The sequence below is a fragment of the Brachyistius frenatus genome, unplaced genomic scaffold (genome assembly GCF_029030835.1).
Source record: "Brachyistius frenatus isolate BFR_SWC_R1_liver_20210118 unplaced genomic scaffold, ASM2903083v1 Contig_50, whole genome shotgun sequence".
Classification (NCBI taxonomy): Eukaryota; Metazoa; Chordata; class Actinopteri; family Embiotocidae; genus Brachyistius; species Brachyistius frenatus.
Window position 1 is genome coordinate 2692221 of NW_027210649.1, and position 17345 is coordinate 2709565.

At 41.7% G+C, this 17345-nt stretch overlaps 1 protein-coding gene across 1 annotated transcript; it reads left to right on the forward strand.

The window, feature by feature from the left end:
- Window positions 1-494: 494 nt before the first annotated feature.
- Window positions 495-17121, forward strand: bltp3a (bridge-like lipid transfer protein family member 3A). The gene is made up of 21 exons (XM_069704422.1): window positions 495-698; window positions 3354-3516; window positions 4312-4350; window positions 4570-4661; window positions 4744-4933; window positions 5237-5377; window positions 5504-5674; window positions 6065-6245; window positions 6421-6507; window positions 7052-7225; window positions 8005-8150; window positions 9362-9503; window positions 9797-9990; window positions 10094-11316; window positions 11443-11627; window positions 11712-11851; window positions 11998-12148; window positions 12522-12787; window positions 13043-13151; window positions 13335-13426; window positions 14276-17121. Exons 1-21 carry the CDS (start codon window positions 655-657, stop codon window positions 14369-14371), a joined length of 4026 nt encoding a protein of 1341 aa, XP_069560523.1. The 5' UTR covers window positions 495-654; the 3' UTR covers window positions 14372-17121.
- The last annotated feature ends 224 nt before the right edge of the window (window positions 17122-17345 follow it).

The window sequence follows — 17345 nt, forward strand, 5'->3', positions numbered from 1 at the left end:
TGACATTTTACAGTAAGTAAGGAAAAGGTGAAAACAAAAACAAAATTCCTCTTTGCTGCTCGGTTGTTAAACTGCTTGAATAGAAGGGAGCCATTATTTGAATTATTAGTAACACTTTTCATTTTCTTGTCAAAAAAACCTCTGCTTTTGTTCTTGGATATTAAAATGAATACATATAATGATAATAACTACCTGTATATATTATATATATTTTTTTGTATCATTATTATTATTATTATTTAGATCCGCGTTGCCTTAACAGTAAGTGTAATTTTATTTCTAGTTTGATTAAATAGTTTACATCATCTGCTCGTAACACCCCCTGCGTTCCCATAAACACCCAGCAGGAGGCAGCATCGTGTTGTTGGAGCTTCTGTGTTTTCTTGTGCCGAGCAGAGCGTGCGCGCGCCCGCGTGAGCGTGGAAGGGGAGGGAGGGAGGGAGGAGGGAGAGGGGGGTGAGGGGGGTCAGCTGCTGTCCGGCGTTGCAGCCAGGGTTGAACTGTGCTATGCTGTGCTGTGCCGTGCCGTGCCATCAGCGGCTAACAAGATGCACACGCCTAGTGCAGCGTACAGTATAGAGGCACCTGCGAGCTAACATATGTTTATTTAAGTGCCAAGCCCGCCGACACTGTTCGACACGAGCGGCAGCAGAAATGGCTGGGATTATTAAAAAGCAAATCCTGAAACATTTGTCAAGGTAAGTGCCATGTTTGGTTGTTTTTTTTGTGTGTGTGTGTCTTAGCCGGTTAGCTCAGCTGGGTGATGGTTTTAACGTTACCGGTCACAACATAACACAACGTTTGTGGCTCTTTAGATTTAGCTGGCTGGGTTGGTTTACCTTTTTACGCATACGAATAACGGCAGGGGAATGAACGGGGACAGTGAACGCACCACACCGCCTTAAACTGCACGACAATAACATTACTTTCCCGACCATGTATGTAATGGGTTTCATACTACCTACATTTGAAATGTTTTTTTTTTTTTTTTTTTTAAACATACCCCACTGTCTTCACATGTCACTGAGGTCCCACCGTACTCAATTTCATAATTACGTTATCGTGGAAATGAAAGCTGGCATCCTGTCGTCTTCAGTGAGCCCGTGTATCTGTGTGAAGTGAATAACGGAGGCTTGTTAGTTATTTCTTAAAAATATTTTTTTTTGTTTTTTTGTTTTTTTTGAATGAAATCATGCTCAGTGCGTCTTTAAAAATCACAGCTTCCCCTCCAGCACAAAGGAAGAAAAAAAAAAAAATCATTGTCTGCACAGGGGAAGTTACGGTGTTGCCTTTTTATATTTGTCCTGAACAAACAGGTATGTTTGAACGCAGATTATTAGGGTAGTAAAAGACATTCTTTATTTCTCTATTTCTAGGTATTTCTGGCTTGTGCATTCATGAATGACAAAATTAGTATTGACATCTGACGTTTGCTGCCAGGATTGTCAGTGACGCTTCTAGTCTTATTGCCATTTACAGTGTGTGGACCCATTTTGCCTGTGTTGCATCCCGATATACAAATATTGTATTGCAGTAAGCTTCAGCATTCAGCAACAGTATTTTCTATACAGCCTGCTATTTTGTGATGTATAGTCTCCTTTTTTTTTCTTCTTTTTTTTTTTTTTTTAGGTTTTTATTGCCAGAGAATGTGTTGTTTCCTTTGCTTTGAGTTGGGCACTGCTGATAGTTGTTAAGAAATTAATTTGAGTTGTAAAGCAATTGTGAAATGTGTTTAAAAGGTCTAGTTAGATGGGGGTTAAAGGCTGAAGTTGATCTTGAGCCTGAACAATAGATGTCTCCTCAATCGGAGGCTTTCTTTTTGACTGTCTGCTACTCTCCTCCTCTTAGTTGTCTCTGTCTCTGAATAATTAAAGCAAGTTTTTGCAGCAGAGGGGACACGGTGGAAACGTATCTGGAAGGTAGACAGACAGGCACATTAATGTTGCTGACCACGGCTTGGTCTATAATTTGAAATGGTCCGAGCATCTTTTCAGTTAAATTGCATCCTGCTGTCAACAATAATCACGTTAAGTAATTCTGAGTTTATCCTTTCATTCTGTGGCTGACTCAATTTATCAGTAGCCACATAACAGTATGGTCGTTTTAAGATGACCAACGTGATGACAAGGGTGAAGTTGTATATCTGACCCTGGTATGTTGTACCTGCAGTGCATCCATTTTAATGTTAAGAATTGGTACATTTATAAATTCCTATCTGCTGAATGTTTTGGTTTAAATATACAGATGGAGTCCAAAACTGACCAAACAGTACTTTGTCAACCACTTTTAGATTGTCGGATTAAAATCGACTATTTCAAGGCTGATTCTTTAATGCTAATTGTTTGAATACGGTTTTGGTATGTTTTGATTGTGAAACCAATCAGTTGGTGATTTTGGCCACGCTTGTACAATGTGATTCTCTCAAGCCATGAATAAACTGTGGAATTTTGGAACTTGTTAAACCACGCTAATCTCAGCAAATAGCATGTATCACTGATTTTATGAGTGAAAACACCGCTATATTCTTTGGTCTAATGTGGGTCTTAAGCCTATAAATCATTCTTAAAAATCGTTCATCTACCAGACTAAAAGACAATCGTATTAGACGACCCAACGTTGAACCTTTGAGTCTAAGCTATTTTGTGATTTGACACGTGTACTTGGTCTTTGCTACAGGCTTTATTAAAAGGCCTGGTGTGTCGGGGTTAATGTGAACAGTTCAGTTTTAGAAAGGTAATAGACCAGATTTGATCCATAATAGATTTAGTCGTTATTTTGTTGCTCAATACGAGAAGGAAGCTTAACCTATGACTGGCTTATCAGGTTGATCAGGATTAGCATGGCATCAGAGCTGACAATATTATGCGTTACAATTGAATTAATATCAATTTCTAGACTGCGAGCTACACCCTACAGGTCGATCAAATGACGCTTAGTCTGCTCGTCTTGGTTAATGTCTGAAATGTTACAGGGATTTAGCAGAGCAGTGTTCACTCATGTGGCGTATGAGAGGGTTAACCAACTTAACAAATCAATTTGCCCAGATTGCTGATATCTTCACCCTGTGTGGGTTTCAGTCTATTCCTGGCTGCTGGCTACATTAGTACCGTCGGAGAGGTTACCCTCGACTGTGAGCACAGCTGTGTGACTCTAGTAAGGCTTGTGAGGAAGCTACGGGTCCTCAGGATGACTCATTCAGTTTCACTACTTCAAAAACATCTGCATAATTCAATCTGGGGTATTTCTGTTTTCCTGACCATCAGTGACGTATGCTGGTGTTTCCCTCATAAAACGTATATGAACTTGTGTATTTTCACCTTAAAACATTTACCTTTTTTTTACCGTTTTCTCAGGTTCACCAAGAATCTGTCCCCAGACAAGATCAACCTGAGTACGCTGAAGGGGGAAGGGCAGCTGTCAAACCTCGAGCTCGATGAAGAGGTTTTGCAGAACATGCTTGACCTGCCTACCTGGCTGGCTGTCACTCGGGTCTACTGCAACAAAGCTGCAATCAGGGTATGTTATTATTACTAGTCTAACCTAAATGTGTAGCTGGCCTGACAGGAGAGGCTGTCTCCCTTTTCTAATAAGACTATTGAAAAATGTGTGTTATTGTCTTATAGTTCATTTTTAAACCAAACAAAAATATTCTGTCTGTTAATTTCCACAGAGCTTGTGTTTGACATTCAGTGGTAGAGGAAATGAGTAGTGGCAGTACCACAAAGATAAGCACTGCTAGAGGCACCACTGAGAACATCATGATCCTTTAGACCAGTGCTGGTTGTTCATAATAGACAAGCAAGCCATGATTCGTAGGGACACAAAAGGCCAGAGGCTAGAGAGATCCTGAGATATCCTGGCTTGTGTACATTGAGCTGTCAGGAAGACTGGGTTGTGTTCCCAAATAATCCCAAACAGTTTTCCAATGTTGTACAGAGTGTACAGAGTATCACTTTAAACTGCTCCGCTTCTTGTCCTTACAATTGTCATTCCAGTGTTCGAAGTAGAATCTTGAATAATTAGTTTTGAGCCCTCAGAGGTCAGTGTTGGATTAAACTCTGTTGTCCTTACACAGGATGCCATGATATGTCGCACTTCAGTATTTGCATCCGCTGACTTAATAGATGTGATGTTAAGACATTTTAAGTTATTTGTTACACTGAAATATTACAGCCTAATAGTTTTTGTGGTAGCTGCTGTGTCATGTTGCAGGAGCTTGCTGCTCACCGTGCCCAGTGAATGATAAACAGCGCAGGATGCTGTGGCAAGTGTTTGTGACTGACTCTGTTGACCTTGCTGTCCTCTTTCCAGATACAATGGACAAAGTTGAAAACAAGCCCCATCTGCCTGGTAAGAACAATGTTATTTCTGTCCTTCTCCACAGTTCTTGCATATTTCTGCAACACTAAACTTCCCCCAGGCTTTTAATCCAAAATAACTCTGGCTATGACTGTAGTAGTATCCTGTAACCATCAGTATTCTCTTTATGCTCTTATCCATAGTACATGTTTGGCTACTTCTTTACTTCTACTTGCTGGGTGCTGGCTGAATGTTTCCTCTTTTGTGTAGTTCTTGGATAAGGTAGAGGTAGAGATGAGGACGTGTGAAGAGCCTCGTCCACCCAATGGCCCTTCTCCTATCGCCATAACAGCCGGCCAGAGGTAAGCCTTCATTAATCTTGTATTGACTCGACATATTTAAAGTTGAATACTGCACTACAATCCACGTCATGTGTATTTACAGTGAGTACGGCTTTGCTGAGAAAGTGGTAGAGGGCATGTCTGTGAAGATCAACTCCATTACCATCAAGGTGCAGGCTCGTGCCTTCCACGCCTCCTTCGAGCTCTGGCAGCTACAGGGCAACAGCCTCAACCCCAAATGGCAGCGCAGTGACCTTCGCTACACCCGCATCACTTTCCCAAAGAGAGGAGAGGTACCGGGCAGCACACTGTTATTTCCCTCCTCAAATAGCTTTAACACTCTGCTGTCTCACGTTCATGCAATGCCCTCCTGAATACAATGTACCAGATAAGTCATGTGTGCTCAGTGTGCCTGCAGTGAATCATTTAAGTCAAATGTTTTGTCTGCATTAGCTGCAGGGACTATTTTGAGGACTTGTAATACACCTAAAAGGAAATGCGTCCCAAATAAGTGTGTGATCCTGCTGTTTTTTTTGGTCTGTGTGTTCATGTTTGATCATAGCTTGATGGATTTATATTTTTATTGTTTCATTCAGGTGTTGACGTTCAAAGAAATTAACTGGCAGAGTCTAAGAATTGAGGCAGATGCTATTGAGAGCGATGACCAGGACCTCGGCAGCACGCCATTACGTCTCATCACCAACCAGGGACGCATCCGCATTGCTCTAAAACGCAGAGTAAGACCACATTCGCACCATTCGTTTACTTTTCTGTCACAGAAGTGGTTACAGATCACAAATGAGAAACCATCTAAATTGCAAATGATTTGTCACAAGTCTTTATGTCCTCATTGTTCTGCCCAGATAAAGGACTGCAATGTGCTGGCATCCAAGCTGCTTTTCATTCTGGACGACCTGTTGTGGGTGCTGACAGACTCTCAGCTCAAAGCCATCATCCATTACGCCAAATCTCTCAGCGAGGCCATGGAGAAGTCTGCACAGCAGAGAAAGAACATGACTGCTGAATCCTTGCAGGTCTCTTCTCCTTCCTACTTTCTGCTTTTTTTTTTTTAAATTCATTTTTTTTTTCTTCAAACAAACTCAGCTCTTAAATTTTGTACACACGGGGGGCATCTTTTCATGCAAATAATCTGTTATTTTAGTCCTAGCAACAGATATAGCGTGTGAAACATATGATATATAAATAAAGTTATGTTACTAAAAGTAAGACACAGTCACTGATGTAAAGACAAACTCAAAAGAGCGTTTAACTCAAAATTAGTTGGCACAAAACTACTTCTGGGTACAGTATGGCTCCTATGCGGTATCGGTCAAGCTTGTTTTTGTTGTTTAGCAAGATATATTCGCTTAATTTTGTCAAATTATCAGTAATTTAGATGTTTCAATGCCTCTTCTGATGTTTAGACTGCTCCGCCATCTCCCGGCTTCCACAGCCTGTGGACAGAACCCCCGCCCGCTCCTGCAAGCACCGCCAACAACATGAGCGAAAACTTTGATCACTACGATGTCAAGGAGTCTTCTTACCACACCTTCATATCACGCTTGGACTTACACATATGCAACGACAGTTCGTCAACGGATGAAGGTTAGATGGAAGTAGCGGTCTTTACTGTCTTCTAACTCAAGTATATCTATGATGTGTTCTTTCAACATGAGGCTTAAGATTGTATGCTCAAAAATGTTCCTGAAATACAGCAAATTGTTTGAAGGATAATTACGGTCAGGCTGGTCGTTAACAGCTTTCTTGTAATATTGTATAGACGAAACTCCTCCACCGGGCTTGCAGGGTGCCATGCAGCTAACCTTCAGGAAGCTGGGTTTTGACTACTACCCTGTCCACAGACCTGGTGAGTGTGAGGATTGGTTCTTTCTCTGACTGTTTTTAATGGCAGTTCACCCCGAGGCTCTGCACACTGTACGACAGAGTTCATTCAGGACTAGCTGTTAGGAGGATTACTATTCAAGCAGACTAATGGAGGGACTGAGTGTGCCCAGTGCCTTTATTCTCTGTGGAATCCCTGAAAGTGTTGAACGCACAACTGCAAAGTCGCCTCTGGAGCCGATGAAGGTCGATTAAACAAAGTTAGAAAAACATGCTGTCATTTAGTTTTTGTGTTCGATTAAGAATTACAGCTCTTTGAAGTGAATACGAAATACAGAAAAATGTCTGTTCACACAATACAAGATTGTGAACAATATCTAAATATTGTGCGCACATATTTATGAATACCGGCTTTGAAAATTATTCGGACCTCTTTGCTTTTATGTGTTTTATGTCTTGTTGGCTTAAATCTTGGAAAAGAGAATATATCCCACCATTTTCAGATGAACTCATCATATGTTTTGTGCTAATTCAGTAACTGCATTTTTGTTGTTGCTGCTCCTGCACAGCTGATGGGTGTCGTCACTGGGAACGCCACAGCGGAGCCATGGAGGCTCACGCCCAGTGGGCTGGGAAACTGCTGCAGGAGTACCAGAAGAGAGCAGAGGCCTCTGGGTTCCCTGGGCCAAACGTCCCTGAGGAGCCCCCGCCAGACAACGAGTCCCCTGCAAAGACAGTTCAAGGTATGAATGCGGAAATCACAGAAATCACAGTTTTCTCATTGTTGTTGCTGAATTTTATTTTTATTATTTTCTTTCTGACTCCTAAACACAAAATTATAGATGTATGAATGTTCATGACATTGACTGAAAGCGACTCTACGGTAAAGGAAATAGTTCCAAAATGGGAAGCAACTTCAGTAATGTGGAAGTAGTGATATTATTTTAGTTCCATATCGCCCACCTCTAATTGTCAGTAGTAATTTCACAAAACAACTTTATCTCAAGGTCCACTTAGTAGCCTCTTTTTCAAGCTTCCAACCATCTCACATCACACCTTAGTAGCAGATAGAGTTGTCACAGTTGCCATGGAGAGAAGTTCAATTCAATTCAATTTCATTAATGCAGCGCCAAATCACAACACAGGTTATTTCATGGCACTTAACACGTTAAAGTCCTTGCAGCAGAACTTTACAGCATTAAACAGAGAAACCCAACAATTCAACAATTCCCACGTAAGCTAGGAGGGAAAAAACTCCCCTTTAAGGGAGAAAAACCTCCAACAGAGGGAAGGAAAAAGTCCCTCTTAACAGGAAGAAACCTCCGACAGAACCAAAACATGACCAAGATATGACAATCACCATGCAAACCAACATTTCCATCAGAAGCAGTAGCATTTTAATAAGACACAAATCCTGAAAGGTAAACACATTTTTTAACATCTGTATTATGATCTTGCTTTTAAAGAAGTAAGCTTTTTTCATATGTAACTGAGTGTTTACTCTCCCATTTACAAACTTTAGATGGACAGTCGAGTCCCAAGTCGACATCCTCACGCAAAGAGCGGTCTACCAGCAGTAGCTCAGCGACGGGTCCTCCAGAGTCATCGCTGAAGCGGCTGCGATCTAGCTGTGTGGTGATCAGGATGGATGACGTGGACATTCACCAGGCAAGCTTTTATCATCCTCTGATTTGATTTACCTGCTCCAGTAGAAGTCCCTCTCCACATTAGGTGGAGCGAGAGGCTTCTGTTCCACAGTGGAAGCAGTCAACAGAAAAGGCTGGAGCTCAGTTTAATTCAGATGTTTTAAGCAGCGACCAACCAAACACAGGTTTTTGACTTATTTTTGGGATATTATTATAATTGTGTTATATTTTGGATTCATGATCACTGTAGCAAGCCAGAGACGGTTTTAATATTAAGGAGAGAGGCCTGCCAGCCAGCAGCCACACAACTGTAGCAAAGAACAGACAAAATATCAAAACATTCACATAAAAGTATATTCACAGATGTGGTCGCCTGCTTCCTCTTGTGGTCTGCTGCATGTACAGCACAGACGGCATGATTAGTTAGTCAAAGTGTTTTTTTCTGTGATGAAAATCAACATGCTTGACATACTTTTACTACAGTAAACAACATTTCTATTTTTAGGTAGAACAAAATCATGTAACTAATTAGCTGCAGTGTGCTCATCACTTGCAGCTAGTTAAAATCCCCAAAAAAGGCACATCCAATCAGCAGCCTTGGAGGCATCTGCCTGACAGGTCTCACAGAAGCAACAAAAGTGTCTTTCATCCCAGCTGTCTGATATGTTTGATCTGATGGCTGATTTGATGGTGACTGATAAATTCTTGGCATCAAATTTCCTGCATTCCTTGTGAACTGAAGCAGTTTTAACAAACACAGCGTTGTAAGAATTCAGTGTTTCAGGTAAAATGTGAGTAAAAATAGAATAATCCCATACGTGTCACTTCTCCTGGCTGCTGCAGAGCCTCTCATCTTGAACTGAGAAAACCCCTGCCGCATCAAATTACTTTCTCAGGCTGCTTCTGTATTTGCATTTTGAACATTTCACACTATTCATCATGAAAGAGCATCAAATTTCCAAGGTTATTTTAAGTTTAAGATGCTTGTAGTTCCCCATTTAATAGAGCAACAGACACCCAGGGGAAACTGTAATGTCTTGTCCCCACCTTCATATTGTGACAGGAAACCACAGATGTTCACACTCAGGTGGTTTAGTTCTGTTTTCTCAAACATACTTCGACTTTTGTTTAGTAATAGAGTGTCTTTGTTTGTTATTTTGTCATGAAAGAACCACATAAAACACCATTGATTAATAATATTTCCCTTACCGCCCTATTTTTGTACACATTCAGGTGTCTACAAGAGGCCGTCAAAACAGGAAGACCCAGTCTTTATTATCCTGTAACCGTAAAGCAATGCGTTTACCAGACAACGTACCAGCAGTTCATCTGCAGTTCACTGAGTACTACTTCTCTGACAACCCCAGTTTACCAGGTAATCGGTATGCTGTATTTAACGGTACTTTTATCTTTTTGTTCATATTTAAAGTTCATATTTGTGAGGGAAAGGTATTTCATCTTTACTCACATATTGTCCAAAGTATTTTTTATAGAACTTATTTTATGTCCACAGTAATGATTCAGACCTCTCCATGTGCTTCTGCTTTGTTACATTTGTATTACAGAAACTTAATTCATTTTCAACCTTCTAATAGTATGTTTTTATCAATTATGTCTGTGTGTTGACCCAGTTTATCAGAATATCATATCTTTTTCCCTCCTTTGCAGTTCCCACCTCCAACCTGTATGCCCAGTTAAACGGCCTCCAGCTCTGTGTGGACCCGGCCAGCGTGCTGTGGATCAATCTGTTTTCCAGGGGTCTCCTGCACACCCTGGATCAGGTCAAAGCTTTCTACCATTTGCAAGACAGTAATAAGGTGGAAGAACATGTGCACATCCGCATGGATGCATCTCAACTTAAGGTAAATACTCAGCTGTGTTTACATTATTAATGTTTTCTGTTTGTAGTTCTTGTTGCAACATGTATACAAGTCTCAGGCTGTAAATGTTTTCTTTCTTTTATAGCTGATAATTCCCTTGGATTCGTCCATATTGGACCATCCGGAACGTCCACAGTCCCTTTCTGTTACTGTACCTCAGATGACTGTGAGTAACACCCGTCACTGCCCTCATGGCTCCAGAGCTGACCTCAACACTACCTGTGACAGGTTTGCCAGCTGCCCTTTCTTCCAGTCCACACCACCTTGCCCTTACCCCAGAGACCTGAGTGCCTTCCACCCCCTTCCCTCCGCCTTCCTTCAGCACTACCAAGACACGGAGCCCCAACCTCTGGACCGGAAGCAGCTACGATCCCGGGATGTCTGGTCTGTCAATCTGTCCCGTGTTGCACTAGGTTTTGATGGAGCACGGAGATCCCCCAAAGGCAAATCCCAGCCTTTTGTTGAGCCCTTTGCCGTGTCTGTGTGGATGTGTAAGCCATCTGCCTTCAAAAGCGGTTCATTGTCTTCCTGCTCCAGCCCTGCCAGAGCCCACCAACCCTCCTCAGAGCAGGAGGCTCCACAGGAAGAGGCTTCGCTTGCTTCTATCCACTTCCTGGCCCACACCATCGCCCCAGTGAAGATGTGGCTCAACCACTACCAGTATGTTGCTCTGCTGAGGATGAAGGATGCCATGGCCCGATTAGGGGCAGAGTTGGGCTGGGATATACGAGATGTTAAGCAGGCTCATGGCCAGAAGACAAAAGCAGCTACAGTATGCCTTGCCCTTCTGGTGGACTCAGTGGAATTGGGTCTACTTCTGCCACCAGTCAGCACAGAGCCAGAGGAAGAGGTCCCCCACACTCCAGAAACAGACAGCCCCAGCATAACAGACTCTGACATCTCCCCCACTCATCACTCTGTTGCTGTCCTGAAGGACAGCGGGTTAGAGAACGGCACCTCCTCCGTCAATACTGCGTTTGATCAGGAAGAACAAGACGGGGTGGTAGAGGAGGCATACGAGGCTGTGGAGGAGGGGCCGGAGGGCAACGGACTGACTACCCAGGAGGACACCCCTGTCCTCTCACCTCCCCTCTCACCTGGACAGTCCTTCGTCCTCTCCCGCCAACCGTCATCCTTCAGCCTGGAGGGAGAGCTGTCAAGCGCCATTAATGTCACCAAGGACGCGACCAAAGATGCCATTAGTGCCTCGCTGGACCTGACCAAAGGGGCGTTTTCAATAACAAAGGATGCCTTTAGCATGCTGAGTCGGGGCTCCGGGATGAGCAAATTGTTCAGTCCGCAGGCAAAGTAAGTGCTGCTTCTCTCCTGCTGGGCTGCTGGCAACCTAAGTGTTTCTGCGTCTGGAACCATACTGTGCACCCCATGCTTTAACTGGCTGCTCCTTAATGGCTGTGTGTGTTTGTGTGTTGTTAGGGAACAGGTTCAGCGTTCAGTAGAGTCCTCCCCCTCCGTGACTTCCAGTCTTCGCCACCAAAAAATTCAGCAATCACCTTCCCAGCATTCCATCGATAGTGCTATCATGGATGGCAGCCTGCCTGATGAAAACATATCAATGGACAGTGATTTCAGCGACAATTTTGTTCATCTCATGGACTCAGGTGTTTAAATATGACCAATATTTTAAAGGAATTTCTCTGAATTACACAGGTGACATCTACTACAAGTTTGTGTCATGTTTCCAGAGTCGGGTATGGAGTCCATGCGTCCCAACAGCACACGTGCGGGGAGTCGAGGCAGCCTCGTCACAGGGACAGAGGGAGGCTCGTCAGCTGATCTCAGCAGCTCCCTGTCCCAAAGTACTGAGGACGTGTCTCAGGACATGGTGGGTTACTACGGTCATATAGCAAAGGTCATGGTTAGATTGAATTTGTCATTAGAGTTGCAGTATTTTTCTGAACAACAATTAATTCCATGTTTAATTTCACATGCAAATCTACATTGGTTTAAATGTGATGTCCTGTCGTACAGTCCTCGGTGTTGGTCCTGATCCTGAATAAAACAGCTTGTACCATGGAGGTAAATGGAGAAGACCAAGTTGTGGCTGTCGCAGCTCAGAATCTGACCCCTGTTCAGATGGGTAACATCAGGCTGCTGGACCTGCTGACTGGTCTCACACAAGGTAACCTGGATTGTTGCTGTCAGGCTACAACTCGAATTACTTCTCTTTGTTTCCCAAGTAGATGCTACATCTTTCTGCCTCCTCAGTAGGTTACTAATCATACGCAGGAAAAGCCTATATTTAGATTTTGTCTGTATATTTTTATTTTTTTGTATTGGCATCCTTAATTTCAAAGGGTAATTACCACGATGGAATATGTAGTTTATGCATCAACCTTTATGTTGTAAAAATCTGAATATGGTTACTACATATGTGCACATTTTCTCAAGTTATAAAAAAAAGTTCATCATTGACAGTAAAGTATTCAGGATCTGGCTGCTGTGTAATGTTCCCACAATGCCTTACAAATGTATCTCTTCTTTTGTTTCCTCAGCTCCAGGTGAACTAGTCCAGAAGCAGGATAGGCAGACCGGCAGGGGCCCTCCAGTACTGTGCATGCGCGCAGAAATGGGCCCATCTGCAGCTCGACGCTCCGCTCTGGCTGAGTCGTTGGGCTTTGTGGACATGAGAGTGCAAGACTGCCGGGCAGACTTGTTAGCCTCAACGGTGGCTAACATCGGCCCTTTTCTGGAAGACGAATTCAGTGCTGAGGGTCAGCCAATGAAGTTACTCATCAGCAACGTCACCGTCAGTATGAAGGTAGGTCGATACTGTCATGATGACGGTAAGAAGTACACTTTGAATTTGATGATCGTTTAAGTACAAAATGCATCGTAGATTAGATATAAGTATCCTTTTCCTCATGAAAAACTCCACTGAATTAAGAAACTTAAAAAAAAAAAATCTTCTGTACAAAGGTTGAGGTCAACGTTAAAGGACTGACGTGTTGAGGTATGTTTAACTGTTAAGATGCCCCACCCCCCCTTTTTTTTTTTTTTTTTTTTTTTTTTTTAGGATGATAGCCCTAAAATCTACCCAACAGCACCGCAATCAGTCCCATCCACATTCATCATTGATCAGCTGCTCCTCGAGCGGAGTGACGACGGCCTCATGAAAGTCAAAGGTGAGCAAGGAAATATCTTTTTAGCACTATGACAAATTCAAATCTTGTATTGTAGAAACACCCAAATACATGCAGGATCATGAACCTTAAAACCACAAGGACTCAACCTTACAGTATCGACTGTCACAGCTTCACAGAAAGATGAACAGAAACTGATCATCACCATCTCCCCTCTGATTGCAGCTGCAGGTACAGACCCTAAAGCCTCAGCAGGTGTTCCTGTGACCGGCACGGACGATTCTAACAGCGCCTGCTCCGTCCAACAGCAGGCTGAGGTAGGGGAGACTCAAGCAGAACCGTAGACTGTCCTCCGTAGGCCTGAGTTTAGTGTGTCTGCAGACAGGAAGTCCTAAATCTGACATGTAGCTTTTTTTCAATGAAATATGTTTTGGTTTAAAAAAAAAAATTGTCTTCAAGTTATACTATTAATAGAAGTAGACTGTGATCCTTTCCAGATACAGTTCATAGAAAGATACTGAAGGTTTTTATATGTTTTTTTTTTTTATAAAAGCAGGTTGATGATGAAATATGTTCTTTCAACCAAGCCCTAAAAAAGCAGTACCATGTAAAGACATACACAAAACAAAACATATGACATACTAGAGCTGAGGTGTCAATTTGAAAATGAGTTTATGTAGTTGCTAATTATTATCCAGCGGACTATTTCTGCACCTGAATTTCTTAAAAAAAATTGTTGGTTGCATATAGAAACAGGGTGCAAAAAACATCCCCCAAAATACACACCGAGCACATGTCCCCAGTAGTAGCGTTGTTCCTGTCCGTATCACAGCCTCAGTTTAAGGACAAGTGACTTTTTGTTTACTATTCAAATGTGTATGAAATTAGAAATCAAGTGACTCAAGATGATGCTGGCAAACCAACTTAGTGGTGTAATGTCACCAGTGCATCAACCATAATAAGGCTGTAAAGCTGAATTAGAATCGCAGTATCTCCTCATGTTTTAGATCTCCTGTCACTTACTTTTCAAGGTAAACGAAGCAGAAATGGGTAAACAGTATTATGTAATAGTATTGCAATTACACCCGTTTCTGACAGTCAGAATCTGATATCAGCCCACATGGTGTGTAGCACATGTTAATAATACTCCTCCCATTGATTCCCAGCTCTGTGAGGCACAAGCTGCCCTCACTCAGGCCCTCAGAGAGAGAGAGCGCCTCCTTCTGGAAGTCAGGAAGCATGACCCCACGTTTACTCTCTGATCCTCTCCGTCTTTCACCTCTGAACCCGTCGCTGCTGAGGAATGGTGATGGGATGTGTCCGGCTGAATGTCAGGAACCAGCAGGACTCGTTCAAAGCGTGTCTGGACAGTGGACATGTTTAAAAAGAAGATGAATCCAGTACGTGCGGTTTGGATCACTTCCTACTTCCTATAACACACTGGTCACATTACATAAGAGACCCCTATAACAGGTACTAAAAGGGGAACCTAGTCAACTAACCTGTTGGTACTTTAACTGTACTGTTTTGTAAACTGGCAGTGTAGATATTCCTCGCTGCTGTACTAAACACACATTGCTGCAGTTATTTCTCATCCAAATCCGTGTGGACAGTAGACTCATTGTGTGGTTTTAGTGTTCGTCACGCAGCATGCAAGATGATCAAGCTTTATTTCTCTCCGGTTGATTATTTGTGTTAGGGAAATCTTAGATCAAGCACATGCCAAAACCTCCTTTCACATGCACTGACACTGCCAGACAGCTGCTAGTCCATCGGTCTACATCTTCTACAATACATAACTGTCAAGCATGCTTAGTGAAGAGTGCTAATAAACATAAACAAATGGACAGTCATAGAGCTAGACTTGTAGATAACTTCTGTTTGGTGTAAAATAAGAGACCCGTGAGTTTCTTTTTATTTAACAGTATTGTGAAAAATGTGTTGTGAAAGGTAGAAAAAATAATAATTTTTTTAATTAAAAAAAAAAAAAAAAAAAAAAAGCAGGACTCCACTGCTTTCATGCAGAGATTAATGCATCTCAATTTCCACCTCAGTTGCTTTATCACCACGGTGGAATGGTTACACACTCGAATCAAGTTCTCAAGCCTTCTCAGAAAGCAGGTTGAATCACTCCCCAGTGTTATACTACTCTTTGAGTTGTTACAAGTTCTTTTGTACTGTTAAAACAATGTGCTCTGTGGTTGAATGTCCGCTACAGACGACGCGCCTTTTTTCCACCTCTCCACCCGGCTGCGGAGAGCAGGTTGCACAGCAGCATTGTTAGTGTTTTCATCCTAATTCTCTGGTCAAAAGAGGCTCGGGATTATAGCGGCTACCAGAGTTATAGTACTTAAACTCCTGAAAACGTGTTCACTAGCTTGCCAGGAAACAACTAAGATGGATAGTGTTGTTACGTCTGCACACACGTTCAATGTTTAATGGGCAGACATCATGGAGCTCATTCTTTATGTTGTTTTACTCGTGTTTATTTATTTACATTTGTCAGTGTGGTGTTTTTTTTTTTGTGTTGTTGTTGGATCTGATTTACTGCAGTATATTAAAGCCATATCAATCAAAGAAAGTGACATTTTAAAAACGGTACCGGTGATATATATTCACAAAATTTACTACAAAACCTAGTATTTGTCCCTTTATTTCATCCTGGCCTGCTACAGATTTGTATTTATTCGGCCAGTTCTATTTAACATTTCTGTCACTTTGCTTTATTCAGGCATAAATCTGTTTCATGCATGAATTTAAACAATAATGGATTTGTTCAACAATATGACAGTGTATTGATTTTATGAGTGCTTTTATGAAAGTCATCTCTCTGTCATTTACTAGTGTTGTATTGTTACATCAGTGGTTTGGGTTTTTGCCTTTGCAGGTACGTTATTTATTCTAATGGTTGCAAAGCTGTTACGTTAACAGATCATCAAATCTTTCACTTCAAGTCATAATGATCCCAGGGTACTTGGGAGACCTCTGGTGGCAGTGACCTGTCAGTGCAGGCTCCATTATTATTATTATTATTATTATTATTATTATTATTATTTATAATTTCCTTCTATTTTTGTGAACTGTGGTTGCCTTGCAAGCTATGAATGACACAAATGCATTCTTAAGGAGGAATGTAATCTATGTAAGCAATAGAAAGACACCTTTGGTTTAAACAAAAACAGCAACACTACACACTTCTTAGTTCTTGAGAGGACAAATTACCTGTCTAAATGTTGTCTTTAAATGTTTCCCCTTCTGCTGCATGTGAAGTTAAAACACTCTCAATGGGTTGGTGTAATAAAGCAGACATACTGCCCTTAGCCTCAGTATCACCCTTCGGTGTGATATTTTTCTTAGCTTTTGGTGTTTGTTTTTGCATGGCCTTAGTAGACAAAGATACATTGGTACGGATTTAAACGTGCCATCCTATATGCAACATGTAGCTCTGTGGTTTTCCCAGTTTCCCTCTCCTCAGTGTTAAGTAGCATCTCTATTCCACAAAAACAACAACAACAAAAAAAACCAACTGGTTCTTTGAGTTAAATCTGCTCATAACCGGTTACAATAGACGTTCTTTGCACTCCAGAGCAGGCCAGGGTTTCCTTGACAATGTAGTTGTTACCCAGTGTGCCATGCGTAAAGGAGATGGACAGAGAGGGAAGCCAGACATTTCAAAGTGTGTCGTTCTCTCGCTCTCGATGCATGTACTGAAGTGAAGCTGTATTTATGCCTCGTGGTTTACTTGCACTCGTGTGGTAAATTCACTGGAAATTGCACTCGTTTTAATGTAGTCACTTCAGAGGGTTACGGGAGTCATTGTGAAATCTTTTTAAATGGCGCAAACGTTGGGAGACTCTGTGGACAGTGTTTTTTTGTCAGTTGTGTAGAATATCACAGAATTTTGTAATGTCTTCATCACTTCATTGAGACCAATATAAAGCTGGTTCTGTGAACCAAAGCGAGTCTGTAGAAAATATTTTAAAAGTGTAAAAATAAATAATTGATGAACACATTTTTGGTTGTACATTTGAGTTTTAACAGAGAATCTATTGCTTTTTGTTTGTTTGTTTTGTTGCCATAACAAAAGTTATGATGGTTATTTTACTAGTATGATCCATAGTTTGACTTTAACCTTGATAAATCTTACAATATTTCCAAATAACACTTTTGCTCACAAATGTAAAAAATTTGCAATAAGACAAATAAGAGTCACATTTTTCAAGAACCACTTTTCCA

Excerpts from the sequence above, each read along its gene's own strand:
- bltp3a (XM_069704422.1), top strand. The coding sequence starts at position 655 with ATGGCTGGGATTATTAAAAAGCAAATCCTGAAACATTTGTCAAG. Across the intron at positions 5,675-6,064 it reads TGACTGCTGAATCCTTGCAG|ACTGCTCCGCCATCTCCCGG; the intron begins GTCTCTTCTCCT and ends TCTGATGTTTAG. Across the intron at positions 6,246-6,420 it reads CAGTTCGTCAACGGATGAAG|ACGAAACTCCTCCACCGGGC; the intron begins GTTAGATGGAAG and ends AATATTGTATAG.